The 13228-nt window shown below is 40.3% G+C and overlaps 1 protein-coding gene across 1 annotated transcript in view; it reads left to right on the top strand.

Moving 5' to 3' along the window:
* LOC110536036 (zinc finger protein GLIS1) overlaps positions 1–13228 on the top strand; it is a 142936-nt gene that overhangs the window by 126778 nt on the left and 2930 nt on the right. The window contains exon 9 of the mRNA XM_021621582.2: positions 11204–11337. Within this exon, the coding sequence (XP_021477257.2) occupies positions 11204–11337 (134 nt within the window). The remainder of the gene's footprint in view (positions 1–11203; positions 11338–13228) is intronic.

Genomic DNA, 13228 nt, shown 5'->3' with positions numbered 1-13228 from the left:
TAACCAGGTTCCCCAATGTTTAGTATAGAGATGCTATGCTAACAGAGCGCCAGCTACCGTCTGTTTGATTAAAGAGGCACTGAGTCCTGCTGCAGATTAACAAACACATTTCACACTCTGGTTACTCACTGTCACTCACTCACTGGGTTTACTTCAGTTCCTCTGATCAGGTCCAGTGTTTCCTCTCTCTCTCTCGCTCTCTCGCTCTCTTTCTCTTAGCATGTTTCCTATTAGTGTCTACGAGAACCAGCAGAGCACAGTAACAAAGCCAACATGTCGACAGGAGGTTTTGTATGTACTGTACAAAACAATGGGGTGAAAACCAGAGAGAGAGAAAATGAGAGCATTAAAACAGATTGGGAGGCAATGGGGATATAATGAAGCATTGCAAAAATGGTAACAAAATAATTGTTTTTCTTAGATTGGTGTGTGTGTGTGTGTACTTAAATCACACATTTACCTTGTTAATGTGTGCATTAACAAGGTAAAGTTTAAGAAACACCGATGATTACTTGTGAATTTGGCGTGAGACATGGTGGACAGGTCCGTTTCCAGCATAAACAGTGAGAAAAGCAGACATGGTAACCGTAGCAGATGTAAACGTGCTGGAGCTGCAATGGGTTGTCATGTTAGACCTGGTACTTTCTGGAAAGTGCTGTGTTTTTTCAAGCATTAACAGCAGGAATAGAGCTCTGTAGAATTACAATGTGGTTTCAGGACTTCTTGGTACGTAGTACTACTTACAATTACTGCTACTTGGATAGAGACAGAAAGTGAAAAGAGCGTGCTGAGGATATTTTAACACCAGTTACACTACAACAGAGACACACGCTCGCACGCACACACACCACTATGATGAGATATTGGATGTGAGACAGGGATCTGTTATTCAGCAAGTTTGATGAGGTCCATCTGAAATAGACCACTGTGAGTGTACAGTAAGTTTCCTTACAAATGAAAATAAAGGGCCAGCTGGTAAGACACAGGCCATAAGTGATCGCTCTGGTTCAGGTCTGTCCGTTTGTCCACCCAACACTCCTATCTGTCTGTGATGCCATGACAGCGTTTCATTACAAGAATTACAGCAATTTGTGCATTTCATCAAATTGGAATATCTAACCATAGAAAATGTACAAATGTCTAACCTGAATATTTTTTTGCGAATGTCTAACCAAAGAAAATGTACAAATATCTAACCGAAGAAAATGTACTGCATTCGGTAACTGGACTACTTTATCAGCCCATCTAAGACAGAGAGACAGCTGTGCCAGGACCTACAACAAGCTGGGTATGAAACGTCTACTTACATTTGCCTGAAGGTGGAGCATTTGATTACATGTTTAAAGCCTTGAGTATACAGGCTACTGCCAAAGTCAATAGCAACGCCACACTTGTTTTTCCCAAACGATTTAGCAGGACATTAAACATTTTGACAAAATGATCTAACTAACCTGACTAGTGCTGCAGCAGCCTCTGACCTCATCGCTAAATGTGTTTACCCTGGCTCAAATGGGCCATTTAGAGTCATTTTACTTTGTAAATACCAGTGTCATTTTTCTGACGCTAATATTAAAATATGCCAGTTAAAATACTTGATCTGTGCATGCGCATGAAGGTCGGTGCAGGAGCTAGAAACACTTGGGGGGTCTCTCACAGACGTGCCCATTCTACAGTTGGTGAAGCCTTTAGCTGTAGCGATGATGGGTGGTAAGGGATGTCATTCAGTGCCTTCTATAATGGTATTTTTTCCTGTGTATTGACATTAGAGCCCCTCTGGAAATATTAGTTTGACCTGGTTTGGTACCTTGTGAAGCACAAGGAACTGTGATTGACACAATCTAATTGAATTAGAGTGGCTGCAGGGACATCATTAACAGATCATGTTCTGAGGGGAGACAGTCATCTGCAGCACAGTCAGCGATGAACTCAGTGCCATCAGTCCTCCCATCTTTCCATCAATTATCAGCCTTAAATCATCTGCACAGAGTATCAATCTCCGAAGTCAAACAAAAACATTCCATTATAGTCATTACTTCTACTGGCTGTGGTCAGAGCCAAATATAAGACTCTGGTCATGGTAGTAGTAGGCCTAGTCGTGGTTTTGTGGTCCAACTTGGTTATAAACACAAATTACTGCCTTGGCCTAAATGGTTTATTCAAAGAACAATTCAGACAATTCAATGTCTAAATTATCTTACAACAGATGGCATTTATGGAGTGTTTCAGTGTTTCCTACAGTGTTTTCCGCGGTTAGCTCAATAAAACTAACAGATAGCTTATATGGGCCCAGGAAAAGCTCCTTGACTGCTTAGGTTTGGGCCGTAGGGTTAGGTTAGCTCAGCGCTACCCATCTCTCACGCGTGGCTTGAGCACGCTAACCAGAACCAGGCGTGTTTCCACTATCCTGCGCCAAGCCACGCTTGCCAATCCATCAGAGGGGATTAACAGCGGCCCGCTGAAGGGGGATGGACAGGGGGAAGGTGGGTCTGATCCATTAACGGACGGGGGGAAGGGGAGTCTGATCCATGGTCACTAGTGGGACAGGAAGGGCAAGTGATGGAAGACGAACGAGGAGCAGAATTGCTCTCCTCGTGGATCTTCATTCAGAGTAGCTCTCTTCATGGATCTTCATTCAGAGCAGCTCTCCTCGTGGATCTTCATTCAGAGCAGCTCTCCTTGTGGATCTTCATTCAGAGTAGCTCTCCTCATGGATCTTCATTCAGAGTAGCTCTCCTCATGGATCTTCATTCAGAGCAGCTCTCCTCGTGGATCTTCATTCAGAGCAGCTCTCCTCGTGGATCTTCATTCAGAGTAGCTCTCCTCATGGATCTTCATTCAGAGTAGCTCTCCTCATGGATCTTCATTCAGAGCAGCTCTCCTCGTGGATCTTCATTCAGAGTAGCTCTCCTCATGGATCTTCATTCAGAGTAGCTCTTCTCATGGATCTTCATTCAGAGCAGCGAGCTGTCTTCATTTTTCTTTCCATCTTTCCATCCCCTCATAACTCCCAGGTGGCGCAGCAATTTAAGGCACTGCATCTCAGTGCTATAGGCGTCACTACAAACCCTGGTTCAATTCCAGGCTGTATCACAACCAGCCGTGATTGGGAGTCCCATAGAGCGGCGCACAATTGGCCCAGCGTCGTCCAGGTTAGAGTTTGGCCGGGGTATGCCGTCATTGTAAATAAGAATTTGTTCTTAAAACTTGCCTAGTTAAATAAAAAATAAAATAAAAATCCCTGAGGACAGAACCAAGCCTTAGAGGACAGATCCTAGAACAGTGAAGGATTGCATCACTGCCAATTGTATTTTTGGCATCTTATAGACTGTATATAACCAGACAGAGTATTCAGTTCTGATAACGTCCATGTCCCTCCATATACACCTGCATGTGTTGTAGGAATGTGAATACGTTTGGTTGGATTGTTTTGGCCCGAGGGTGATGTTACAGTGTCCAGGTTGGAATGTGAATACGTTTGGCTGGATTGTTTTGGCCCAAGGGTGATGTTACAGTGTCCAGGTTGGAATGTGAATACATTTGGTTGGATTGTTTTGGCCCGAGGGTGATGTTACAGTGTCCAGGTTGGAATGTGCATTCTTGATTCGTTTGGTCTGTCCTAAGAGTTCTGAAGCCAGGCTTATTGCAAGGCTCAATCTATGTCTGCTGAATCAAATCGTATTCCCGGAATCATGTTCACTTCAACGTATTGCATTTGAGTCATATTCACTCAGTCATATAAGTCAGTATTATTCCTAAGTCGGTTAAACACAATCCTATTCCCTAAGTCAGGTAAATGGAGTCCTAGTCCCTAAGTCAGGTAAACAGAGTCCTAGTCCCTAAGTCAGGTAAACAGAGTCCTAGTCCCTAAGTCAGGTAAATGGAGTCCTAGTCCCTAAGTCAGGTAAACAGAGTCCTAGTCCCTAAGTCAGGTAAATGGAGTCCTAGTCCCTAAGTCAGGTAAACAGAGTCCTAGTCCCTAAGTCAGGTAAACGGAGTCCTAGTCCCTAAGTCAGGTAAACGGAGTCCTAGTCCCTAAGTCAGGTAAACGGAGTCCTAGTCCCTAAGTCAGGTAAACGGAGTCCTAGTCCCTAAATCAGGTAAACGGAGTCCTAGTCCCTAAGTCAGGTAAACGGAGTCCTAGTCCCTAAGTCAGGTAAACGGAGTCCTAGTAACTGAGTCCTATCCATTGTACTATTGCTAGTAAGCTGTGTCAAAGATGCTCTGGCTGAGTGATTCAAGCAGTGAGTTCTCTCAAACATTTGCCAGCCAGTTCTTTTACACTCACTCTCATCCCCCTTCAATCTTAAACCCTGACCCCAACATCTTACCCCCTAGCCCTCATCATTGATCTAAAACCCTCACCCCAACATCTTACCCCTAGCCCTCATCATTGATCTAAAACCCTCACCCCAACATCTTACCCCCTAGCCCTCATCATTGATCTAAAACCCTCACCCCAACATCTCACCCCTAGCCCTCATCATTGATCTGAAACCCTCACCCCAACATCTTACCCCTAGCCCTCATCATTGATCTAAAACCCTCACCCCAACATCTTACCCCCTAGCCCTCATCATTGATCTGAAACCCTCACCCCAACATCTTACCCCTAGCCCTCATCATTGATCTGAAACCCTCACCCCAACATCTCACCCCTAGCCCTCATCATTGATCTGAAACCCTCACCCCAACATCTTACCCCTAGCCCTCATTGTCCATCCTGATCTCAGTCAATAGCCTACCTGGTAGCAGTCACTCTGTCAATCTACCTAGAAGTCAGGGGTCAACCACACTCTCACAACAGAAGGGGTAAGGGGTGGCTAGCTGGCTGCCTGGAAAAAGGCTGTCAAGAGAGGAGGAGGAGAAGGAGAAGGAGGATGAACAGGGAAGGTGAATACCAGGGGAGAAATGTATACTCTGTACAGCATATGAAAGATTCCCCTCATTCCTTGAGCCTGAGCGCAGGCGGCAGCTGGCAGTGATTAGCTTATGATTCACTTTAGCTGCACATAGAGGCTGCTTGTAAAAATATGAACAGTATAACTGTTTCCTGAGTTTGTGCTGACAGCACCTCCTGGGGGAGTGCCGCTCTCTGTAGAAACACATGGCGGCAGCGCTGGCCCGTGCCAGCGGACGGATTAACCATGATCGCCGCTAGCTTGGGGCCGCGCGAAGTGCTAATGCTATGCAGGGAGAAAACGTTGGTTCGACACTGCGTTGGGTGTCTTCAGTGGAGAGGTGTGTGGCTCTCTAAGCTCAAGAAGCAGAAGAGAGAGGGTTTGTAGCTGAAAAAACAGAGGCCTGAGTCCATGGTTAATACATGGATAGGTTCCAAATAGATAAATATTACATGGTCACACTCTAAATAACTATCTTTGACATATATCTCTATCACTTTTTGTTTATCCTTTATTTAACCAGGTAAGTTCCATTGAGATAAAAAATAAATAATAATAATTCAAGGGAGCTGTGCCTGTAACCCCCTAGTCCAAGCCCTGTCTAAGCAGGGGCAGGGGAGGGGTTTAAGAAGGTCATACCAAGGATCATTTAGCGATTTGATTTAGAATTTTAAGACCCCTTGAAGTATAAAAAAAAAAAAAATTGATGAAAAAACAATTGGTGCTTTACTGCTATTAGCCCGTACAAACACATTGAATAATATAATAGTTTGTAGGCCAAACCGTTCGGACACTACAGACCATTTTGTGAGAATACCAATTTCCAGGATGTCTCATGGTCTGACAAACACTGCTCTAGATCTGCCACTTTTCATAGTGCTACATAGGCGGAGGCGGTGTATTGAGATGCATCCAATGCCAAAAAACATATCTCTAGCTTAAACTGACACATTTTTATGGGGATTTTTTTTACTATGCTAATTGAATTTCTGCGGGGGCATGGGACATCAACCTTAGGGGTTATTAATCTGTTCCTGTGGAGTGTAGAAAGTGTCTACCAGGTAGCGTCTTAGCACTGGGTGGGTCCTGACCTTGTCACTGAGCTAGCTCTCTCACAAGGTTAGAGCTGCGTCATCTGGGGGCTATGCCGCCTCCAGCAACTCTCTGTCATCACATTCACAGAGCTCGTACTGCAAACCATATGCATCCATCCACGGCACATAGTAACACAGCAACAGTTTTTGTGTGTTGGTATTCCAGAAATGCAACTGGAAGAGGATACTAAATGGCTGTTAAATATTTGTGAGGAAATTAGGCCTCTTGCTTATGGAGGGGTTTATATCTATCTGGTCTCGACTGTAGTTGAAGAATGTAAAAGAATGTGTGTGTTTGGAGCAAAGAAGAAAACCAATTTGGTTGACATGCAATCAAAAGGCATGATATGAGCTCACCCAGAGCCAGACTTTACACTCTGTTGATACTCGTACTGTAGTCATATTTTTCACATTATTGATACTCGTACTGTAGTCATATTCTTCACATTATTGATACTCATACTGTAGTTATATTCCTCACATTGATACTCATACTGTAGTTATATTCTTCACATTATTGATACTCGTACTGTAGTCATATTCTTCACATTATTGATACTCGTACTGTAGTCATATTCCTCACATTGATGCTCATACTGTAGTTATATTCTTCACATTGATGCTCATACTGTAGTTATATTCTTCACATTGATACTCATACTGTAGTTATATTCCTCACATTGATGCTCATACTGTAGTCATATTCCTCACATTGATACTCATACTGTAGTTATATTCCTCACATTGATACTCATACTGTAGTTATATTCTTCACATTATTGATACTCATACTGTAGTCATATTCCTCACATTGATACTCATACTGTAGTTATATTCTTCACATTATTGATACTCATACTGTAGTCATATTCCTCACATTGATACTCATACTGTAGTCATATTCTTCACATTGATGCTCATACTGTAGTTATATTCTTCACATTGATACTCATACTGTAGTCATATTCTTCACATTGATGCTCATACTGTAGTCATATTCTTCACATTGATACTCGTACTGTAGTCATATTCTTCACATTGATGCTCATACTGTAGTTATATTCTTCACATTATTGATAATCATACTGTAGTCATATTCTTCACATTATTGATACTCATACTGTAGTTATATTCTTCACATTATTGATACTCATACTGTAGTTATATTCTTCACATTGATGCTCATACTGTAGTCATATTCTTCACATTGATGCTCATACTGTAGTCATATTCTTCACATTGATGCTCATACTGTAGTTATATTCTTCACATTATTGATACTCATACTGTAGTCATATTCTTCACATTGATGCTCATACTGTAGTTATATTCTTCACATTATTGATACTCATACTGTAGTTATATTCCTCACATTGATGCTCATACTGTAGTTATAGTCTTCACATTATTGATGCTCATACTGTAGTTATAGTCTTCACATTATTGATACTCATACTGTAGTTATATTCCTCACATTGATGCTCATACTGTAGTTATATTCCTCACATTGATGCTCATACTGTAGTTATATTCTTCACATTGATACTCATACTGTAGTCATATTCTTCACATTATTGATACTCATACTGTAGTTATATTCTTCACATTATTGATACTCATACTGTAGTTATAGTCTTCACATTATTGATGCTCATACTGTAGTTATAGTCTTCACATTATTGATGCTCATACTGTAGTTATAGTCTTCACATTATTGATGCTCATACTGTAGTTATATTCTTCACATTATTGATGCTCATACTGTAGTTATATTCTTCACATTATTGATACTCATACTGTAGTTATATTTCTCACATTGATGCTCATACTGTAGTTATAGTCTTCACATTATTGATGCTCATACTGTAGTTATAGTCTTCACATTATTGATGCTCATACTGTAGTTATATTCTTCACATTATTGATACTCATACTGTAGTTATATTCCTCACATTGATGCTCATACTGTAGTTATAGTCTTCACATTATTGATGCTCATACTGTAGTTATAGTCTTCACATTATTGATAATCATACTGTAGTCATATTCTTCACATTGATGCTCATACTGTAGTTATATTCTTCACATTGATGCTCATACTGTAGTTATATTCTTCACATTGATGCTCATACTGTAGTCATATTCCTCACATTGATACTCATACTGTAGTCATATTCTTCACATTATTGATACTCATACTGTAGTTATATTCTTCACATTGATAATCATACTGTAGTTATATTCTTCACATTGATGCTCATACTGTAGTTATATTCTTCACATTGATAATCATACTGTAGTCATATTCCTCACATTGATGCTCATACTGTAGTTATATTCCTCACATTGATGCTCATACTGTAGTTATATTCTTCACATTGATGCTCATACTGTAGTTATATTCTTCACATTGATACTCATACTGTAGTTATATTCTTCACATTATTGATACTCATACTGTAGTCATATTCTTCACATTGATGCTCATACTGTAGTCATATTCCTCACATTGATACTCATACTGTAGTTATATTCTTCACATTATTGATACTCATACTGTAGTCATATTCTTCACATTGATGCTCATACTGTAGTCATATTCCTCACATTGATACTCATACTGTAGTCATATTCTTCACATTATTGATACTCATACTGTAGTTATATTCTTCACATTATTGATACTCATACTGTAGTCATATTCCTCACATTGATGCTCATACTGTAGTCATATTCTTCACATTATTGATACTCATACTGTAGTCATATTCCTCACATTGATGCTCATACTGTAGTTATATTCTTCACATTGATGCTCATACTGTAGTTATATTCCTCACATTGATGCTCATACTGTAGTTATATTCTTCACATTATTGATACTCATACTGTAGTCATATTCTTCACATTGATACTCATACTGTAGTCATATTCTTCACATTGATGCTCATACTGTAGTTATATTCTTCACATTATTGATACTCATACTGTAGTCATATTCCTCACATTATTGATGCTCATACTGTAGTCATATTCCTCACATTGATGCTCATACTGTAGTTATATTCTTCACATTATTGATACTCATACTGTAGTCATATTCTTCACATTGATACTCATACTGTAGTCATATTCTTCACATTGATGCTCATACTGTAGTTATATTCTTCACATTGATGCTCATACTGTAGTTATATTCTTCACATTGATGCTCATACTGTAGTTATATTCTTCACATTGATGCTCATACTGTAGTCATATTCTTCACATTATTGATACTCATACTGTAGTCATATTCTTCACATTGATACTCATACTGTAGTCATATTCTTCACATTGATGCTCATACTGTAGTTATATTCTTCACATTGATGCTCATACTGTAGTTATATTCTTCACATTGATGCTCATACTGTAGTTATATTCCTCACATTGATGCTCATACTGTAGTTATATTCCTCACATTGATGCTCATACTGTAGTTATATTCTTCACATTGATACTCATACTGTAGTTATATTCTTCACATTGATGCTCATACTGTTGTTATATTCTTCACATTGATGCTCATACTGTAGTCATATTCTTCACATTGATACTCATACTGTAGTTATATTCTTCACATTGATGCTCATACTGTAGTCATATTCTTCACATTATTGATACTCATACTGTAGTCATATTCCTCACATTATTGATGCTCATACTGTAGTTATATTCTTCACATTGATAATCATACTGTAGTCATATTCTTCACATTGATACTCATACTGTAGTTATATTCTTCACATTGATGCTCATACTGTAGTCATATTCCTCACATTGATGCTCATACTGTAGTTATATTCTTCACATTGATGCTCATACTGTAGTTATATTCTTCACATTGATGCTCATACTGTAGTCATATTCCTCACATTATTGATACTCATACTGTAGTTATATTCTTCACATTGATACTCATACTGTAGTTATATTCTTCACATTGATGCTCATACTGTAGTCATATTCCTCACATTATTGATACTCATACTGTAGTCATATTCTTGACCTTATTGACTGTACAACAGAGTGTATTGACAATCTGCTTTCATAACGCTTCATAACGTAGTTAAACAGAAACCCTCCCAATTCCATGATTTCTTTTTTCATGTTGATTGCAGGTTTTTCCAACGTCCTAACAGCGTAACTACAGATGCCATATCTTAATTTGATCATCCTGTTGTTGCAGGACACAGCAGGAAATGCAAACTTGTAGAGTGTTCCAGGTTTAAAAAGGCTTCTAAAGTTTGTAGTTTCCTCTTTAACATTTCAGACCTGAATTGTATCAACCCCTACAAAAAATTGTCCATGAATTATAATCTGCATAATAATTCACATTTCCTGTTAATGCAGGATTTCTTTCCCCTGCTGTAGCAAACTGGCTCAAATTCAAATCCTACGTCTATATGGTTCTAATTGGAAAGGTTGGAAAAACATCCCATCTGTTAGTTATAACTCTGATTTAAAAAGCAATTCATCCCACTTGTTGTTGTTTTCCTTCCTCTCTGAAAATTGGTGCGCTCAATGCAAAGTGTGACTCTTTGAAGTGTACCCTGAAGAACAATACACTCCACAGATCTTTTGGGTATTGGCACAGTCTCGTCTAGTTGGAGCTATTCTGCTTAACATTTATAAAGATTTGTTTGCACACATCTGTGTCTAATACCACCACGGACAAAGCTTAATTTATTTAATCGCAATCCAGAAAGCCTTAGTTGTTGCTCGCCCGCCCCGAGCAGTTGGGGTACGCTATGTCACAAACATGTCATGCTCATATGCCTAAACACGAATAGGCTTTCTCCTCCGAGGCCACAAGGCACGGGGGGCTTTCAGTAGAATGCATGCTCTGGTGTTTGTTGACTTTAGATCATGTGGTAGATGGAGGATTGTGGGAAGCTGAAGTTTCCATTCCCCCGACAACATACAGTACAGCATACTATTAGGGCCATTCAAGATCCTTTAACTGCTCCAGTGTGTTGGTTAGATAAATGCTGTTTAGTACATAGCACTTTGATCAAACAAGACGTTTGATTAAAATAAAAATATGAAACCACAGTTGTCAGTGTATAAATAGTAAATCATTGTATTTATGCACTTCAGCGTCTGATCATTTCAAAATATGGGGAAATTAGACAATTAATTCTCTCTTTCTCCCACTCTCTCCTCCAGCGTGTCAGGTCCTCTCCTCTCCCCACGGATGAAGGGTACAGGCACTTCCCCTCCTCCTCTGGAGAAGCAACAGCAGCACCTCCACCCCCAACACAAGCCCTACTCTCACTACCACCAGCAGGCTGCCAGCGACGGTAAGATCAGACCAGCACAGTCTGCCCTCTCTCAACCCAAGCTAACCAACAGGCCAATTTAGTTGGCTGGAACCCTCCGAGCATTGGTTGAATACAGAAATGTATACACTGAGCGCACAAAACATTATGAACACCTTCCTTAATATTGAGTTGCACCCCCTTTTGCCCTCAGAACTGCCTCAATTTGTTGGGGCCTGGACTCTCTATAAGGTGTCGGAAGCTTTCCACAGGGATGCTGGCTCATGTTGACTCCAAGCTTCCCACAGTTGTGTCAAGTTGGCTGGATGTCCTTTGGGTGGTGGACCATTCTTGATACACACAGGAAACTGTTGAGTGCGAAAAACCCAGAAGCCTTGCAGTTCTTGACACACTCAAACTAGTGCACCTGGCACCTACTACCATTCCCCGCTCAAAGGCACTTAAATATTTTGTCTTGCCCATTCACCCTCTGAATGGCACACATACACAATCCATGTCTCTCCTCCCCTTCATCTGGAGACTCATCTCCCTCACTAACTTTATAAGCACCAGCTGTCAGAGCAGCTCACAGATCACTGCACCTGTACATAGCCCATCTTTTAAATAGCCCATCCAACTACCTCATCCCCATACTGTTATTATTTTTTTTGCTCCTTTGCACCCCGGTATCTACTTGCACATTCATCTTCTGCACATTTATCACTCCAGTGTTTAATTGCTAAATTGTAATTATTTCACCACTACTTACCTTCCTTATCTTACCTCATTTGCACACACTGTATATAAACTTTTTGTTCTATTGTGTTATTGACTGTACGTTTGTTTATTCCATGTGTAAATCTGTGTTGTTTGTGTCGCACTGCTTTGCTTTATCTTGGCCAGGTCGCAGTTGTAAATGAGAACTTGATCTCAACTGGCCTACCTGATTAAATAAAGATGAATAAAATCTACACTAATTGAAGTGGATTTAACATCAATAAGGGATAATAGCATTCACCTGTTCAGTCTGTCATGGAAAGAGCAGGTGTTCCTAATGTTTTGAACACTCAGTGTATTACACAACTGACTCAACTTTCTGTCATGTAGGATAGATAATGCAGCAGTTCTATGTAATAGATTTCTGTCTGCAACTCTCTGAACACCCCATTTCCACTTTTATGGAACTGACACAACTTTCTTTGGTGTGGAATAGAGAATAGAATCAAATGCAGTTGTAACTGCACCGTTTAAAACATTCCATTCCATTGAATAGGCCTAATCCTCACACTTTACCACCATATGAACATGAAAGGACACAAGAGGAGGAAGCCGTGTCGGAGAATTGGGACGCGGCCCATGGATCTGTTAGAGTGTTTGGCGTTGAGCAAAGAGAGAAGATTGCAGTTAGCGAGACAGAGCATGAGAAACCACAGGCAGGAACCTCCTCTGCTCTGAATTAGCCAACAAAACACTGCCTTCTGTAGTCAGCTGTCTCTCGCTCTCTCTCCGAGCTCCACTAAGGCTGCTCTAGCTAGCTGTTACTGCAGACCCGCTTCCTAATGCCTTAAACACAGCTTTCCCTGTTAAAGATCTACGCATGGACGTCTGTGAAACCGCGCTGTGGTCAGAGAGTTGCGTACAGTGCTCCAGAAATGGCTGCTTTCACATTATCATGACTCCTGTGGTCTTACTTGAGTACAAAAATAGAAGGGGGACAATTGACAAATGCTACCACGAAGGAACTGGAAGAGTTAGCGCGCTAACACAAATGTAGCGTTATAATAGGTCGAAGCCACACAATGTTTCAAGTTGATGTATGGAATCAGTTTACAAACATAATCACTCCGTATTGTTTGGTCAGAAGGAATGCCCCCTTCAGACACTTTTCTTTCCCCTCCCCTCTTGACCCGATAGAAATACAATGACTGAAATT

Source organism: Oncorhynchus mykiss, chromosome 1 (assembly GCF_013265735.2).
Source record: "Oncorhynchus mykiss isolate Arlee chromosome 1, USDA_OmykA_1.1, whole genome shotgun sequence".
Lineage (NCBI taxonomy): Eukaryota > Metazoa > Chordata > Actinopteri > Salmoniformes > Salmonidae > Oncorhynchus > Oncorhynchus mykiss.
This window is presented reverse-complemented; position numbering and strand designations above follow the sequence as displayed.